At 53.7% G+C, this 18,699-nt stretch overlaps 2 protein-coding genes across 2 annotated transcripts in view; both read left to right on the top strand.

The window, feature by feature from the left end:
* LOC116943952 (electroneutral sodium bicarbonate exchanger 1-like) overlaps positions 1-18,699 on the top strand; it is a 128,579-nt gene that overhangs the window by 103,957 nt on the left and 5,923 nt on the right. The window contains 10 exon segments of the mRNA XM_032957325.2: positions 72-177; positions 1,039-1,200; positions 2,433-2,546; positions 3,622-3,783; positions 4,471-4,722; positions 5,472-5,540; positions 5,742-5,915; positions 13,285-13,422; positions 13,827-13,927; positions 14,717-14,818. Coding sequence (XP_032813216.2) covers positions 72-177; positions 1,039-1,200; positions 2,433-2,546; positions 3,622-3,783; positions 4,471-4,722; positions 5,472-5,540; positions 5,742-5,915; positions 13,285-13,422; positions 13,827-13,927; positions 14,717-14,818 — 1,380 coding nt within the window.
* Positions 1,698-2,426, top strand: LOC142925110 (uncharacterized; the record flags this gene model as incomplete). Its single annotated transcript, XM_076067978.1, has 1 exon — positions 1,698-2,426. A coding segment is annotated over exon 1 (729 nt), but the record flags the coding sequence as incomplete, so codon positions are not given.

Below are 18,699 nucleotides of genomic sequence, written 5' to 3'. Positions count from 1 at the left end.
CTGTAGACGGTAGCCAGGTTGAGGATCGACGCGTTAGGGGCATCATCGGTGACCCGCGGCTGTGTGGCCAGGTGCTCGTGCACGGCCCCCGTGAACCCGGAGAACGGCACGCTGCAGTTCTGGAGCCGTCAGAACCTCACGGCCGCCACCATCCCCTGGGGCAACCTCAGCGTGACTGTGAGTGGCGCCACCTCGCCCCGCATTCACAGCAGCAGCAGCAGCACCAGCAGCACCAGCAGCACCGTCATCGTCATTATAATTAAACGAATCCAAACAATATTATTGTATCAGGTAAGGGCCCACTGAACTATTTAGCTCTTTTTCAGAAGCAACTTGCCCACAAATAATTGCTCAATGACGTGGCGTATCGTGTGGACATTTTCATCAGCCAAATGCTCTAAATGCACGTTGATTCCAAATGTGGAGGAACACAACACGGGGAGAGAGACACACACACACTCCAAATACAGCAGGTGTCAGGGTCGGGATCGAACCCACGACCTCATGCGTGCCAGACGAGGGAAATAACATTTTGCCATCATCGATAGCCACTGCTGAAGGAAAAACATCCCCCAAGCACGGCGCCATCTCTCACGGCCTCTGTCTGTGACCGCAGAGGATGAAGTGATAAAAGATCAGGAGGGAGGGAGGTGTGCAGGCACATGGGGCAGAAGGGCAGAGCAGCAGATTCCCAAGCTGGGCACCTTCCTACGTAGAGTTCGTACCTTCTCCCCCTGTTCTGCACGGGTTTCATCCGGCTTCTCTGGTTTGCTCCAAAATCTAAAAAGCCCATTCTGTAACTGGTATTGGCCAAAACATCCCAACGCTGACAAACTACCTTCAAACTACACATTCAGGAATCACACACAAGAGCAGCAGCAGCAGCAGCAGCATCACCTCTGAAAACTTGGCGAACCTCAGCGAGCCATTGCTGCGGCTGCTGTGGTTGCAGCGAGCGCAGACCACAGCCTGCCGACCCTTGACTGCGGCGCGAGCCGTGACTGTGGCTCCCCCTCCCTGTGCCGGGCCGTGCCGCAGGAGTGCTCGTTGTTTCACGGCGAGTTTTCGGGGCGGGCCTGCGGCCACGAGGGCCCCTATGTTCCGGACGTGCTCTTCTGGTCGGTCATCCTTTTCTTCTGCACCTTCTTCCTCTCGGCCTTCCTCAAGGACTTCAAGACCATGCGCTACTTCCCCACCAGGGTACGTACGCTCGGGGCCCAGTAAACTAAAATTATTTTTTACTTTTACCGGATAATGCCCCCACTGAGTTACGTAGCTCTTTTGCAGTAGCGACCTGGCCATCACAAATGATAGCTCGACCAAGTGGCTTATCGCGCGGAAATGTGTAGCAGCAAAATATGCCCAATGGCCGGATTTAGATCTAACCTAAGGAAGCTACTGCTTAAGGCCTCACATTGTGAGAGGTCTCTAAATACGTTTCAAGTTTTACATAATCGGTTGAAAAATAAACAACATAGGGAAAAAAGATTCCCCAAAATTGTAATTTTCGTTCCGATGACAAAAATATACAGGCGTTCCTCGATGGGGCCTTTAGAGCTTCACATAGCTTATGGCCCTAGTGACATCATAATACTTAGGGCATGCACACAGGTATATATCGAAGGGGGCAAAATAAGGTTATATTGTTAAACAACAGCAATAGTAATCATGTTGTCATTTGTCTTTTTCCAAACGGGATGGTGAACATTATGGCCTTGAGTTTGTTCCAAGATGTGGCCCGAACGGACGCCGTTTGCCCACTAAGTGGTGGAAGGCCCCCGCCGAGTGATGTGACCTCTGAACCCTCACCGAGTGAGCTCCGCGTGACCCCTGAACCCTCACCGAGTGAGCTCCGCATGACCCTTGAACCCTCACCGAGTGAGCTCCGCGTGACCCCTGAACCCTCACCGAGTGAGCTCCGCGTGACCCCTGAACCCTCACCGAGTGAGCTCCGCGTGACCCCTGTACCCTCACCGAGTGAGCTCTGCGTGACCCCTGAACCCTCACCGAGTGAGCTCCGCATGACCCTTGAACCCTCACCGAGTGAGCTCCGCATGACCCCTGAACCCTCACCGAGTGAGCTCCGCGTGACCCCTGAACCCTCACCGAGTGAGCTCCGCGTGACCCCTGAACCCTCACCGAGTGAGGTCCGCGTGACCCCTGAACCCTCACCGAGTGAGCTCTGCGTGACCCCTGAACCCTCACCGAGTGAGCTCCGCGTGACCCCTGTACCCTCACCGAGTGAGGTCCGCGTGACCCCTGAACCCTCACCGAGTGAGCTCCGCGTGACCCCTGTACCCTCACCGAGTGAGGTCCGCGTGACCCCTGAACCCTCACCGAGTGAGCTCCGCATGACCCTTGAACCCTCACCGAGTGAGCTCCGCGTGACCCCTGAACCCTCACCACGTCTCCCCCACACTCCCTGCGTCCAGGTGCGAGCCATCGTAAGCGACTTTGCTGTCTTCCTCACCATTCTCACCATGGTGCTCGTGGACTACGCGCTCGGCATTCCGTCTCCAAAGCTGCAGGTCCCCAGCGTCTTCAAGGTGAGGCGCCCTCGGCTCCCCTCCCCTCCCCTCCACTCCGCTCCCCTCCACTCCCCATTGCGCTCACTATGAACATCACACAGGGGTGTGATATTTTATCACTATTGTGGGATGTGTCGATACTGCCACCGATGTTCTTATTCGTATTTTTTTGCATGAGTTTATTGATAATGGACAACAACAACTGAAATTCACAACCTTGTTTCAAAGCGCGCCTGGCCTGGCGTGAGTGCCATTTTGATGTCGCCACCAGTTAGTGGCTAATGGCAGTTATTGTGGTAGTTGATGTCGTAGTAGTCGCAGTAATTATAATTTATTATAAACAACTTAGTACGTTGGGTATCAGTGCCATTCTTATAGTGCAGGGCTATGGCGAATGCGCCGCTGTGTTTCAGAGAAGGGGGGATGCCATTGCTGCTGCGAGTACGTATGTTGGACTTGGATTGCACCGTACGTAGCCAACCGTGTTAATCGGAGGTCCGGGGGAAGGACCACAAAGCAAGTACAATCATATATTCTTAAGAAATTAGTTTTCAATCTGGATGATTTAAAAGTGCATAGCTCTAGTGGCTTCCTAATATTGGAAGGAAGAGCATTCCAGACAGCTGCAGCAGCGCACCTGAAAGTTGCCAATGTGGTGACTGCCTTTGTTCGATGGCCAGCCAAGTGCCGCTGCGAGGATGAACGGAGTTCGTGTGAAGATTTATGCTCCTTGACGAGGTCTGCAAGGTAATAAGACTCGATCCCAAATCGATCCCAAATCGAGTAATTTGCGGTGTAATTTAAAGTTTAATCAATTTGTACCGGGACGCCGGCACACAACGGCCTGCTCTTTTCGATGACGTCCCGGGACGTTTAACGTCCGCTGCGCAGCGGGGCGGCGCGTAGTATTTTATGGTTCATGCGCCCGCAGTATTACCCAGGGCGGCCTGCCGGATTTGAAGCGCGACCCTCTGCATCGAGCGCGCTCCCACTGGGCCAAGTTGCTGTTATCATTGCTGCTGCTGCTGCTGCTGTTGGTTGTTTGCTTGTTCTGTTGTTATTTACTTGTTATGTTGTTTACTTGTTCTCCCAGCCGACGCGCGACGACCGCGGCTGGTTAGTGGATCCCATCGGGACGAACCCGTGGTGGACGCTCCTGGCGGGCGCCATCCCCGCGCTCCTCTGCACCATCCTCATCTTCATGGACCAGCAGATCACCTCCGTCATCATCAACCGCAAGGAGCACAAGCTCAACGTGAGCGCGCTCGCACCGTGAACGCCGAGCGCGCAACGTCGTCATCGTCGTCGCCGTCGTTGGCCACGGTCAATCTACCCCCCGGCTGAAGGCCTCCGCAGGCAGCTACCAAACCCTTCGGCGACGTAGAGCAGTCGTCGATATGTAAACCACGCAGTGGCCGTTTTACCGGAGCGGAGTCGGGGCAACCGATTAGGAATTCTTTAAAGCCGGAGGGAAGTCAGTTTAACACGTAGGCTTTTGCAACCAATATCATCCATAATAGAGGTTTTTTTTGGGTGAAGAGGTCCTCCTTAAATAGCGCGGCGTCGGACGTTCTCGCACGGACGCTGTCACCCCTGCCGAGTGCTCGTGGCTCCCCCCGTTAGCTCGTGCTCACTTAAAACTGGAGCCTTGCTGTGCACGTGTGCCTCTACGTGCGTGCCGGTGCGTGCGTCTGTACGTGCGTGTTTAAGTGCGTGAGCATGTCTGTACTCACTTCTGTACGTGCGTGGGCGTGTCTGTGTGCGCGTGAGCGTGTCTGCGCGCGCGTGAGCGTGTCTGCACGCGCGTGAGCGTGTCTTGCGCGTGCGTGAGCGTGTCTGCGCGTGCGTGAGCGTGTCTGCGCGTGCGTCAGCGTGTCTGTACTCGCGTCCGTTACGGGCATTCTGTACACGCGTCCATCCGTGCGTGCGTGCGCGTTCACAGAAGGGCTGCGGCTACCACCTGGACCTGCTGTGCGTTGCTCTGATGCTGGGGGTGTGCTCCATCATGGGGCTGCCGTGGTTCGTGGCGGCCACGGTGCTCTCCATCTCGCACGTCAACAGCCTCAAGCTCGAGTCCGAGTGCTCCGCGCCTGGCGAGCAGCCCAAGTTCCTGGGCATCCGTGAGCAGCGCTTCACGGGGCTCATGATCTTCCTGCTCATGGGCTGTTCCGTCTTCATGACCACAGTGCTCCAGGTGGGGGCGGTGGGTGGGGGGGAGGGGGGGAGGGTGGCGGCCGGGTCCGGCTGTCCGGGTCGGTGATGTGGCAGGGTGGCAGCGCGCCCTCGTGGCACCAGATTGGGCTCGGGTTTGGTTCCCGACTCGGGCACCTTTCTGCGCGTAGAGTTTTTGCATTCTCTCTCTCTCTCCCTATTGTTTGCATGTTTAACTTCTTTCGTGCCGTATGTAGCCAACAGTGCTAATCTGTCGTGCGGGGAAGGAAAACAAACGAAACACGAAACGCAGTTTGAAAGAAATGAGTTTTCAATCTGGATGATTTAAAAGTGCATCGCTCCAGTGGCTTCCTAATATCAGAGGGAAGAGCGTTCCAGACGGCCGCAGAAGTGCATCTGAGAGCGCCGCACGATGCGGTGACCGCCATCTCTGTTCGATGGCCAGCAGCCAGAAGCCACTGCGAGGATGACCGCCGGAGTTTGCGTGATGGTTTATGCTAATTGCAAGGTTTACTCCAGGTTGTTCGGTATTCTCCCATAGGTAAAAGAAAGCAGAAATTGTAACCGGTATTGGCCCAAACATCACAATGCTGAAAAATATCTTGCAGATCACACAGCAGCAGCAACATCGCCCCCCTACTGTGATAAATTTGGCAGGAACCTCCTGAAAAACAATCACAGTAGCAACAACAACAACAATAATGATGTTGATGAGTAGTAACCTTGCAGAGAACTCCGCCCGTGACGCGCGCTCGTTTTGCGTGGCCACAGTTCATCCCGATGCCGGTGCTGTACGGAGTGTTCCTCTACATGGGCGCCTCCTCGCTCAAAGGCATCCAGGTGAGTGGGCACGGGCACCTCGGCACGCTGCGCAACCGCCATCGCCTTGACCTCCGTTGGGGCGCACTTACGCCGCGCTTTGTTTTAAACCGCTCTGGTGCAGCTATAGACACGATCGCAACGAACTTTGACCCTCTGTTCGATTGCGCGGCGCCGCGTCCTGTCGCTTCGGCCCACGCTCGCTCGCAATGACGCCCGCAGTTCTTCGACCGGCTGAAGCTGTTCGGCATGCCCGCCAAGCACCAGCCGGACTTCATCTACCTGCGCCACGTGCCGCTGCGCAAGGTGCACCTGTTCACCGCCGTGCAGCTCACCTGCCTCGTGCTGCTCTGGGTGATCAAGGTGTCGCCCGCGGCCATCGTCTTCCCCATGATGGTACGCGCGTACCCACGTGCCCCCGCGTGCCCCCGCGCGCCCAGGGAATGTGAACCCAACCGATATCCCCGACCCGTTAGGAGCCAAGTGTTCCGGGAATTTCTGGAATATCGGGCTCCCCTTTCCGATAATGTCGCGAGTATTTTACGAAAAGGTGGCCGGACCGTGGTGAGTGACGGAGACGAGTTGAAAAGCGTGGACCTGGAGCGGACACCGGGGGCAGTGGCTGGAGGAGTTCTCAATGCTTCTTCACTCGTCAGTCACACACGACCACACACACCTGTCATCATCATCATTATTATTATCACTGCTAAGATGATTTTTCAGGAGGGCCATGCCAAGTTTTTCACAGTAGGGAGCGAAGTTGCTGCCATTTGTAAATCAAATGGAGTTATTTGCAAGGTAGTTTTTACATTTTCTTTTCGGCTTGTGGAGGAAACCAGAGAACCCGGAGGAAACCCACGCACAGAACAAGCGGGAGAGAGAACACGCAAACTCCACGCAGAACAAGCGGGAGAGAGAGAACACACAAACTCCACACACAGAACAAGCGAGAGAGAGAGAACACGCAAACTCCACGCAGAACAAGCAGGAGAGAGAGAACACACAAACTCCACGCACAGAACAAGCGGGAGAGAGAGAACACGCAAACTCCATGCAGAACAATCGGGAGAAAGAGAACACGCAAACTCCACGCAGAACAAGCGAGAGAGAGAGAGAACACGCAAACTCCACGCACAGAACAAGCGGGAGAGAGAGAACACGCAAACTCCATGCAGAACAAGCGGGAGAGAGAGAACACGCAAACTCCACGCACAGAACAAGCGAGAGAGAGAGAGAACACACAAACTCCACACAGAACAAGCGAGAGAGAGAGAACATGCAAACTCCATGCACAGAACAAGCGGGAGAGAGAGAACACGCAAACTCCATGCAGAACAAGCGGGAGAGAGAGAACACGCAAACTCCACGCAGAACAAGCGAGAGAGAGAGAGAGAACACGCAAACTCCACGCAGAACAAGCGAGAGAGAGAACACGCAAACTCCACGCACAGAACAAGCGGGAGAGAGAGAACACGTAAACTCCACGCAGAACAAGTGGGAGAGAGAGAACACACAAACTCCACGCACAGAACAAGCGGGAGAGAGAGAACACGCAAACTCCACGCACAGAACAAGCGAGAGAGAGAGAGAACACGCAAACTCCACACAGAACAAGCGAGAGAGAGAGAACACGCAAACTCCACGCACAGAACAAGCGGGAGAGAGAGAACACGCAAACTCCACGCAGAACAAGCGAGAGAGAGAACACGCAAACTCCACGCAGAACAAGCGGGAGAGAGAGAACACGCAAACTCCACGCACAGAACAAGCGAGAGAGAGAGAACACGCAAACTCCACACAGAACAAGCGGAAGAGAGAGAACACGCAAACTCAACTCAGAACAAGCGGGAGAGAGAGAACACGCAAACTCCACGCACAGAACAAGCGGGAGAGAGAACACGCAAACTCCACGCAGAACAAGCGGGAGAGAGAGAACACGCAAACTCCACGCAGAACAAACGAGAGAGAGAGAGAACACGCAAACTCCACGCACAGAACAAGCGGGAGAGAGAGAACACGCAAACTCCACGCAGAACAAGCGGGAGAGAGGGAACACGCAAACTCCACGCACAGAACAAGCGAGAGAGAGAGAACACGCAAACTCCATGCACAGAACAAGCGGGAGAGAGAGAACACGCAAACTCCACGCAGAACAAGCGAGAGAGAGAGAGAACACGCAAACTCCACACAGAACAAGCGAGAGAGAGAACACGCAAACTCCACGCACAGAACAAGCGGGAGAGAGAGAACACGCAAACTTCACACACAGAACAAGCGGGAGAGAGAGAACACGCAAACTCCACGCAGAACAAACGGGAGAGAGAGAACACGCAAACTCCACTCAGAACTAGCGAGAGAGAGAGAGAACACGCAAACTCCACGCACAGAACAAGCGGGAGAGAGAACACGCAAACTCCACGCAGAACAAGCGGGAGAGAGAGAACACACAAACTCCACACACAGAACAAGCGAGAGAGAGAGAACACGCAAACTCCACGCAGAACAAGCAGGAGAGAGAGAACACACAAACTCCACGCACAGAACAAGCGGGAGAGAGAGAACACGCAAACTCCACGCAGAACAAGCGGGAGAGAGAGAACACGCAAACTCCACGCAGAACAAGCGAGAGAGAGAGAGAACACGCAAACTCCACGCACAGAACAAGCGGGAGAGAGAGAACACGCAAACTCCACGCACAGAACAAGCGAGAGAAAGAGAACACGCAAACTCCATGCACAGAACAAGCGGGAGAGAGAGAACACGCAAACTCCACGCAGAACAAGCGAGAGAGAGAGAGAACACGCAAACTCCACACAGAACAAGCGAGAGAGAGAACACGCAAACTCCACGCACAGAACAAGCGGGAGAGAGAGAACACGCAAACTTCACACACAGAACAAGCGGGAGAGAGAGAACACGCAAACTCCACGCAGAACAAACGGGAGAGAGAGAACACGCAAACTCCACTCAGAACTAGCGAGAGAGAGAGAGAACACGCAAACTCCACGCACAGAACAAGCGGGAGAGAGAACACGCAAACTCCACGCAGAACAAGCGGGAGAGAGAGAACACACAAACTCCACACACAGAACAAGCGAGAGAGAGAGAACACGCAAACTCCACGCACAGAACAAGCGGGAGAGAGAGAACACGCAAACTCCACGCAGAACAAGCGGGAGAGAGAGAACACGCAAACTCCACGCAGAACAAGCGAGAGAGAGAGAGAACACGCAAACTCCACGCACAGAACAAGCGGGAGAGAGAGAACACGCAAACTCCATGCAGAACAAGCGGGAGAGAGAGAACACGCAAACTCCACGCACAGAACAAGCGAGAGAGAGAGAGAACACGCAAACTCCACACAGAACAAGCGAGAGAGAGAGAACATGCAAACTCCATGCACAGAACAAGCGGGAGAGAGAGAACACGCAAACTCCATGCAGAACAAGCGGGAGAGAGAGAACACGCAAACTCCACGCAGAACAAGTGAGAGAGAGAGAGAACACGCAAACTCCACGCAGAACAAGCGAGAGAGAGAACATGCAAACTCCACGCACAGAACAAGCGGGAGAGAGAGAACACGTAAACTCCACGCAGAACAAGTGGGAGAGAGAGAACACACAAACTCCACGCACAGAACAAGCGGGAGAGAGAGAACACGCAAACTCCACGCACAGAACAAGCGAGAGAGAGAGAGAACACGCAAACTCCACACAGAACAAGCGAGAGAGAGAGAACACGCAAACTCCATGCACAGAACAAGCGGGAGAGAGAGAACACGCAAACTCCACGCAGAACAAGCGAGAGAGAGAACACGCAAACTCCACGCAGAACAAGCGGGAGAGAGAGAACACGCAAACTCCACGCACAGAACAAGCGAGAGAAAGAGAACACGCAAACTTCACACACAGAACAAGCGGGAGAGAGAGAACACGCAAACTCCACGCACAGAACAAGCGGGAGAGAGAGAACACGCAAACTCCACGCAGAACAAGCGGGAGAGAGGGAACACGCAAACTCCACGCACAGAACAAGCGAGAGAGAGAGAACACGCAAACTCCATGCACAGAACAAGCGGGAGAGAGAGAACACGCAAACTCCACGCAGAACAAGCGAGAGAGAGAGAGAACACGCAAACTCCACACAGAACAAGCGAGAGAGAGAACACGCAAACTCCACGCACAGAACAAGCGGGAGAGAGAGAACACGCAAACTTCACACACAGAACAAGCGGGAGAGAGAGAACACGCAAACTCCACGCAGAACAAACGGGAGAGAGAGAACACGCAAACTCCACGCAGAACTAGCGAGAGAGAGAGAGAACACGCAAACTCCACGCACAGAACAAGCGGGAGAGAGAACACGCAAACTCCACGCAGAACAAGCGGGAGAGAGAGAACACACAAACTCCACACACAGAACAAGCGAGAGAGAGAGAACACACAAACTCCACGCACAGAACAAGCGGGAGAGAGAGAACACGCAAACTCCACGCAGAACAAGCGGGAGAGAGAGAACACGCAAACTCCACGCAGAACAAGCGAGAGAGAGAGAACACGCAAACTCCACGCACAGAACAAGCGGGAGAGAGAGAACACGCAAACTCCACGCACAGAACAAGCGAGAGAAAGAGAACACGCAAACTCCATGCACAGAACAAGCGGGAGAGAGAGAACACGCAAACTCCACGCAGAACAAGCGAGAGAGAGAGAGAACACGCAAACTCCACACAGAACAAGCGAGAGAGAGAACACGCAAACTCCACGCACAGAACAAGCGGGAGAGAGAGAACACGCAAACTTCACACACAGAACAAGCGGGAGAGAGAGAACACGCAAACTCCACGCAGAACAAACGGGAGAGAGAGAACACGCAAACTCCACTCAGAACTAGCGAGAGAGAGAGAGAACACGCAAACTCCACGCACAGAACAAGCGGGAGAGAGAACACGCAAACTCCACACACAGAACAAGCGAGAGAGAGAGAACACGCAAACTCCACGCAGAACAAGCGGGAGAGAGAGAACACGCAAACTCCACGCAGAACAAGCGGGAGAGAGAGAACACGCAAACTCCACGCAGAACAAGCGAGAGAGAGAGAGAACACGCAAACTCCACACAGAACAAGCGAGAGAGAGAGAACATGCAAACTCCATGCACAGAACAAGCGGGAGAGAGAGAACACGCAAACTCCATGCAGAACAAGCGGGAGAGAGAGAACACGCAAACTCCACGCAGAACAAGCGAGAGAGAGAGAGAACACGCAAACTCCACGCAGAACAAGCGAGAGAGAGAACACGCAAACTCCACGCACAGAACAAGCGGGAGAGAGAGAACACGTAAACTCCACGCAGAACAAGTGGGAGAGAGAGAACACACAAACTCCACGCACAGAACAAGCGGGAGAGAGAGAACACGCAAACTCCACGCACAGAACAAGCGAGAGAGAGAGAGAGAACACGCAAACTCCACACAGAACAAGCGAGAGAGAGAGAACACGCAAACTCCACGCACAGAACAAGCGGGAGAGAGAGAACACGCAAACTCCACGCAGAACAAGCGAGAGAGAGAACACGCAAACTCCACGCAGAACAAGCGGGAGAGAGAGAACACGCAAACTCCACGCACAGAACAAGCGAGAGAGAGAGAACACGCAAACTTCACACACAGAACAAGCGGGAGAGAGAGTACACGCAAACTTCACACACAGAACAAGCGGGAGAGAGAGAACACGCAAACTCCACACAGAACAAGCGGAAGAGAGAGAACACGCAAACTCCACTCAGAACAAGCGGGAGAGAGAGAACACGCAAACTCCACGCACAGAACAAGCGGGAGAGAGAACACGCAAACTCCACGCAGAACAAGCGGGAGAGAGAGAACACGCAAACTCCACGCAGAACAAGCGAGAGAGAGAGAGAACACGCAAACTCCACGCACAGAACAAGCGGGAGAGAGAGAACACGCAAACTCCACGCAGAACAAGCGGGAGAGAGGGAACACGCAAACTCCACGCACAGAACAAGCGAGAGAGAGAGAACACGCAAACTCCATGCACAGAACAAGCGGGAGAGAGAGAACACGCAAACTCCACGCAGAACAAGCGAGAGAGAGAGAGAGAACACGCAAACTCCACACAGAACAAGCGAGAGAGAGAACACGCAAACTCCACGCACAGAACAAGCGGGAGAGAGAGAACACGCAAACTTCACACACAGAACAAGCGGGAGAGAGAGAACACGCAAACTCCACGCAGAACAAACGGGAGAGAGAGAACACGCAAACTCCACTCAGAACTAGCGAGAGAGAGAGAGAACACGCAAACTCCACGCACAGAACAAGCGGGAGAGAGAACACGCAAACTCCACTCAGAACAAGCGGGAGAGAGAGAACACGCAAACTCCACTCAGAACAAGCGGGAGAGAGAGAACACGCAAACTCCATGCAGAACAAGCGGGAGAGAGAGAACACGCAAACTCCACGCACAGAACAAGCGGGAGAGAGAGAACACGCAAACTCCACGCAGAACAAGTGGGAGAGAGAGAACACGCAAACTTCACACACAGAACAAGCGGGAGAGAGAGAACACGCAAACTCCATGCACAGAACAAGCGGGAGAGAGAGAACACGCAAACTCCACGCAGAACAAGTGGGAGAGAGAGAACACACAAACTTCACGCAGAACAAGTGGGAGAGAGAGAACACGCAAACTCCACGCAGAACAAGTGGGAGAGAGAGAACACACAAACTTCACGCAGAACAAGCGAGAGAGAGAGAACACGCAAACTCCACGCAGAACAAGCGGGAGAGAGAGAACACGCAAACTTCACGCAGAACAAGCGGGAGAGAGAGAACACGCAAACTCCACGCACAGAACAAACGGGAGAGAGAACACGCAAACTCCACTCAGAACAAGCGGGAGAGAGAGAACACGCAAACTTCACACACAGAACAAGCGGGAGAGAGAGAACACGCAAACTCCACGCACAGAACAAGCGGGAGAGAGAGAACACGCAAACTCCACGCAGAACAAGCGGGAGAAGGAACACGCAAACTCCACTCAGAACAAGCGGGAGAGAGAGAGAACACGCAAACTCCACCAGAAAGGCGCCCGGGTAGGGAGTCAAACCCCAGGTCCCAAGTTGCTGTGAGGCACCAGTGGGCCACCACCCTCCTGCCCAGATGCCGGCGTTTCTCAACTAGCTCCGGTCCACGTGACTCCCTACGACCACGCCAGGAGAGGAGCTCGCGGACAGAGTGACTGGAGCGACCGGGCCCTCGGCGTTTGACTCGGACAGTCAAAACCAAACTTTAAACTGTTTTTATTTTACCAAGTAAGGCCCACTGAGCTATATTGCTGTTTGTAAGCAGCGACCTGGCCATAAATGAGAGCTCAACGAAGTGGCTTATAATGTGGAAATGTTTCCTGGCTAAATACTCTAAATGAGTGATGTTGATTCTAAATGTGGAAGGGAAAGCCATAGGACCCGGAGACATGCACACTCAAAATATACAGCAGGCGTCAGGGTCGGGATGGAACTCACGACCTCCTGTATACCAGGCGAGGTAGTTAACATCTCCTAGCCACCGCGGCGCCCGGCGGCACCCGGCCGTGTCGGCGTGCGGCCCACAGCCACAAGTGTGGGCAGCGAGCGTGGGTAGCAGGGCATGGGCAGCGGCAGCGGGCGGGCGAGCGGGCGGGTGGACAGGCTGGCGGGATCCTTGAGGTCCGTGCGCGGCTCTTCGATGGGCTTGCCTCCCCGCAGGTGCTGGCCCTCGTGTTCGTGCGGAAGCTCATGGACCTGTGCTTCACCAAGCGGGAGCTCAGCTGGCTGGACGACCTCATGCCCGAGAGCAAAAAGAAGAAGATTGACGACGCAAAGAGGAAAGAGAAGCAGAAAGAGGTGAGCGCCCTCCTCCATTCCGTGCCCCCCAATTAGCCCACACGATTCGATCGGCATGTCCGTCGAATCACCGATTGCGGTTGTCGTTGTTGTTGTCCTCGTTGTTGTTGTTGTTGTTGTTGTCGTCATTGTTGTCGTTATTGTTGTGCTTGTTGTCATAATTGTTGTCATTGTTGTCATTGTGGTCGTTTTCATTGTCGTTGTTGTTGTCGTTATTGTTGTGGTTGTTGTCATCATTGTTGTCATTGTTGTCATTATTGTGGTCGTTCTCATTGTCGTTGTTGTTGTCGTTGTCGTTATTGTTGTGGTTGTTGTTGTCATCATTGTTGTCATTATTGTGGTCGTTTTCATTGTCGTTGTTGTCGTTTTTGTTGTTATTGTCGTTTTTGTCGTTCGTGTTCCAGGAGGCGGAGCGGATGCGGCATTGTCCGGAAGCAGAGAGCATTCACGTGCCCATGGAGGAGGTCAACCTCATCAAGGTCCCAGTCCTCAACGTTCAGCAGAGGTAACGCGACGAGCACGCCGGGCGCGTCGTCACGGAGACGCGTCACGCGCTCCGGTGTGTACACGCTCCACACACCAGCGGCCGCATCAGTCATCCTATCAGGGGCCTAAGGTTAATTGGAGGTAAGGGCCTAAGTATGTATTACGTTTTCAAAAAAAAATATCTTGAAGTCATCACACATTTAAGCTATGTAAAATTAACTCATTTAGTCGACTCAAGGTACATTGAACTTCATGAAACATAAATCACTTTAGCTGTGGCACAGTCATAAATGTTGTCATCCTAATTCAGGAAAAGAAAAAAAAAATTCTGATGGCCACGCTCCCGTCGCCCTTCAACGTGCAATATAAGGACCTAAAAGACGGCCTACAACATCTGCGGGCCTAAGGCCGTGCTAGCCAATGGGTTAATCCGACCCTGTCCACAGAGTAAAACCCACGCCTTAATTTGGCATTAAAAAATATATATATAGAATGGTCAACGTTTTGGGCAATGACTCTTAGAACATGCATCGTTCATGCAAATGCTTTAAAGTTCACAGGAATCGCGCGCACATAAAGAAACCATTTTTAAAACTTTAACATTTCCGTTGCGCTGACCTTTTGCCACACGTCGGGAAGCATGCGAACGCTGTTTCCATTCTGCATTTACCCCGCGAAAGTATGCGCGGTAATAAATACAACGCTCACGGATTCGACGGCGCTATTAGTGGCACCGCGACCGTGTCGGCGCGGCTGCCAGCCGACACTTAGCGGCTAATTTTACTCCCCTCCCACATTTCCCCCCCAGCCCCGAGGACCCCTCCATCATAAACATCTCGGACGAGATGGCGAAGTCGGCGATGTGGAGATCCGTGGCGACGAACTCGGAGCCGGCCGGAACCTCCCAGAGGTAGAGCTGCGTGAGCTGGAAAACCACGTTGTGGCTGGTGCGGCCGTGGTGGTGGTACATATGTGGTGGTGTTCCCGGTGGGTGCAGGGCCATGCCTGGTATTTGTGAATTATTTGGTGATTCTGCTGCTGGGTTGGCAGCGGTGCACAAGCACAAATAACAACAACAGACTCAACACATTTGTTATCAACTGCACTGCCCCAAAAAGAAAGAGTATATGACAGGCGACGTTTCGGGTAATGGCCCCTTCTTGAGGGCACATAGAGAGGCTCTTCCCATTTCCGTTTTGGCCGATGGCAGCTAAGAGCCAAATCTTCCCTCTGTGTCGCAACACCGGGACCTAAACAAAGCGAGCTTGCCTGGGCCGGCGTGACGCCCGCGACATTAACATTCACCTCATCGTTCTTTACACAGCCGGGTGAGAGCCCATTGGGACAAACACTGCTTTCCCATGGGACGCCCACCTCGAGTTGACCCCGAGGTCGGCCTGATTTCTCCCGGTGCTTCAGCTGATAGGCAACCCGAGCCCGTTTCCAAGCGGTTGCTTGCATGCTTTGGCAAGCAACCCCCCAGTTCAAGTCGAACGAGGAGTGCGTTTGGCATCCGCGTCGCTCTCGTCGTGCAAGGTGGGGTTATCACGAAGGTGCTTCGTTTCGGAGATGATTACGGTCTGCGGTAGTTTTGCAGTGCGAGGCGAAGCCATTGCGTGATTTCACCGATTGAGTAATTGGCCAGTGATTTTTTTTTTTAAATTGGCAAAATTCCGACCAGGATGCCAGCGCACATGGGTCTCCTGCTCCCGCTCGTACGACGTCGCAGGATCTCCAGATGGCACGCGTTTGGTTTGTGGTTGATACGCGTTTGCGGTTAACACCGCGGCATTAACACCGCGGCATTAACCGCAGCAGCTGCTGAGCTCGAACCCGTGGACCTCTGGAAGGAGCGGCGAACGCGACACCGCTCCGGCGTGTGGGGCGACTAGCGCAGCCTTTATTTGGAAACACCGCAATGGGGGAAAGCTGGCCAGGGAATGCCTGCGTGTGAAAGCTCAAGACCATGTTTCTGACAAAACAAAATAATGATTTTAAATGTTAAATTAGAAATGCAATATTCTTGGTTCTTTCGGTAAAGTCACGTAGAACCAAGAATATGAATCCCTGCAGTCACGAAAGCTTTAAATCATAATAGAAATGCAATGTTCCTGCTGCCTACAATGTTTTAAAATTATATTTTAAACATCTTTGGCGACATTTTCTCAGTGCCCAAATTCTGACGGAGGGAAATTCAAATCGAGGCCCCGTGGGTGCAGCTCGCATTCACAGCCAAGCTGACGGTGGCTAGGAGATGTTAACTACCTCGCCTGGTATGCAGGAGGTCGTGGATTCAAGCCCAACTCTGACGCCCGTATATATTGGAGTTTGCGTGTCTCTCTCCCCGTGGTCACATGGAATTTTGTGCGGGTCCTCTGGTTTTTCCCTCCACAATTAGAAATATGCATTTAGAGTATTTGGCTGCTATAAATTTCCACGCGATAAGCCACTTTTTGAGCTGTCATTTGTGGCCAGGTCGCTGCTAAATAAGAGCTACAGAGCTCAGTGGGCCTTACCTGGTAAAATAAAAATAGTTTAGTTCGGTTCAATAGTATAGATTTGACGAAACGTACAGAGACACATGAGCGGGACAGCAACCCCAGTTCAATCTCAAGTTGCGCGGCTCATGGGAACCAGGTACTGCAGTGTTATTTGTCAAGGGGGACTGGGCCATGAGCAAGGTACACGTACAGGGGGATTACGTCACGCCTAGGCTACGATTGCTTTGTGCAGTTTTGGCCAGCTTCATAACAGCATTCAGCTCGGCAAACATTCACAGATCTGCTCGGTGCCAACAGAGGTCACGACCGTTGCGACCACCCTCGACTGTCCAACCCTCGCCGGTTGGCATCGATGGCCCGCGACGCTCGTGCTGCGAGTGCAGCGAGCCTGTTAGCGAGTCCCGTGTGTTCCAGTACGCTTTGCCCCCGTTTACAAACCCCACAATGCACCACCACTGCCGCAGGCTGCTCGCGATTCCGCTCGAGAGACTGAAAGTAACCGCGCACTGACGTCGATCCATTCTCATCGGCGTGCGCGCGACGTGTTTGGGTTATATCGATGCAAACAAAAATCACTTTGTACGTCACGCAACATTCCCAGAGGACGTGAACTCTGCAACGCTTCTTAACGAAGTCAACTTTGGATTTTTACCCGGTTCTAAGACCCAAACATGTAACGTGCCGCAATGACGGGTGGCTGGGCTTCACTTCTCGTGAAATATGTTCCAGGCCCCCCCCCCTACCCCCGTGACAACGGGGAGTACCGAGGGGGGTGGTTGGGGTGGGCATGGAAATATTTTCAGGAGCTCTGCCCCGGACAGCTTCCGGGTTAAACGAATCCCTGCGGCTGGCGGAGCGTGCGGGACGGCGTGGTGCCCCTCTTCCGAAGCGCCGCCTGGCAGACGAACCTGACCCACGCCGCCGTCTCCGCGACGGTTCATTGTGAACGGCGGCGGCTCCCGGTTTTTTTACGCAAACGAAGCATTAAAAAAGCGCTTAGGGGAGCCCCAAGTAGCTGGGAGTGCCCCCGGATTTCGTGTAAACGCATGAAGAGGGAACATGAAACGGGCCAGCCCACACCGGTCGCCACGACGCGTGACGGGGCTCGCCCGCACGGAATCGCCGAGCCCTCCGCCAGCCGCTGCCGCTCAGGCGCGTAGCGTCGTGGTCATCGCCGCCGTCTCTAACATTCCATTCGCCCCGCGCACCTGCAATCGCTGCGCACGCGTTGATTGAGCCCACTCTCAAAAAGACAAAATCGGCCGGTTTGAGCCACGCGCTCATCTCACGTCGGGCCCTTCCGTGCCTCTGTCGCCTCGACGTCCGCACAAATCCCCCCGCCCCCCCCCTCCTCCAACCCCTGCCCCCCTCCCGACCCCGCCCTTTGCATTGTGTTTTTGTACTTCTGATGTCTGAATGATTTCCTTGCCGTTACTAAACGCTGTTCCTTTCTCTTGTAGATCGTAACGTGGAGTCTAACTGGGTCTGTATTTCAAAGCATTTCCGCATTTAACACCCCCTTCCCCCCGCCCGGTATTCTGAACGTTCCCGACGACATCGCACTTAGCCGTCTCTAAATGCGTTTTCAATCCTGGTTTTCGTCCCAGTTTTACACAACGGCTCTCTGTCACAGCGTCCGCGTGTGCCGTAAAATCCCCCTCTCCGGGAGGGTTGAGTGCCGCGGCTCTACTGGATGAGCGAGACGCGTGGACGAATCCGCGCGAGCTCCAGCTGGCTCGAGCTGGCGAACTCGAACTAGCTGGAGCTCCAGACAGCGAGCTCGAGCCAGCTGGAGCTCCAGCCGGCGAGCTCCAGCGTTTCACCAAACGGCACCTGAGGTCGGCCGCGTGCGTTCGGCCCGGCGCCATCGTTAGAGGCACTCCGGGGCCGTCATCGCAAAGGCCCCCTCGCTCAGCCTGGAGTCCCTTGCTTGACCCCTCGAAGGGGAATTCTCCTTCATAAAAGGGTTGTTTTAGAAGACTCGCTCTTGCGTCGATCGAGATTTTTGTTTGTATTGCGTTTGAGCATGTTTACCTGAGTGTCCTGTAACGTTTGGCAATAGCATTTTACTGCTTCAGGTATATTATATGACAAAAAAAGTTTAAATAAATGAAGCTGTTCCTGTAGAGCTGAATTACATGTGAGAAACAACGTAAATGGAATACTGTATAGCACTTGGGGCGTCGCAATGCCCACGCCGCGTGGAGAGAGAGATATATAAACGCATCTATTTTCACAGAGGTGTCACGTGACGTAAAACTGAGTCGTGACTAGAGCGTGAGACGTCATA

Source organism: Petromyzon marinus, chromosome 19 (assembly GCF_048934315.1).
Source record: "Petromyzon marinus isolate PM22_M1 ecotype Great Lakes invasive population chromosome 19, UKy_Petmar_22M1.pri1.0, whole genome shotgun sequence".
Lineage (NCBI taxonomy): Eukaryota > Metazoa > Chordata > Hyperoartia > Petromyzontiformes > Petromyzontidae > Petromyzon > Petromyzon marinus.
This window is presented reverse-complemented; position numbering and strand designations above follow the sequence as displayed.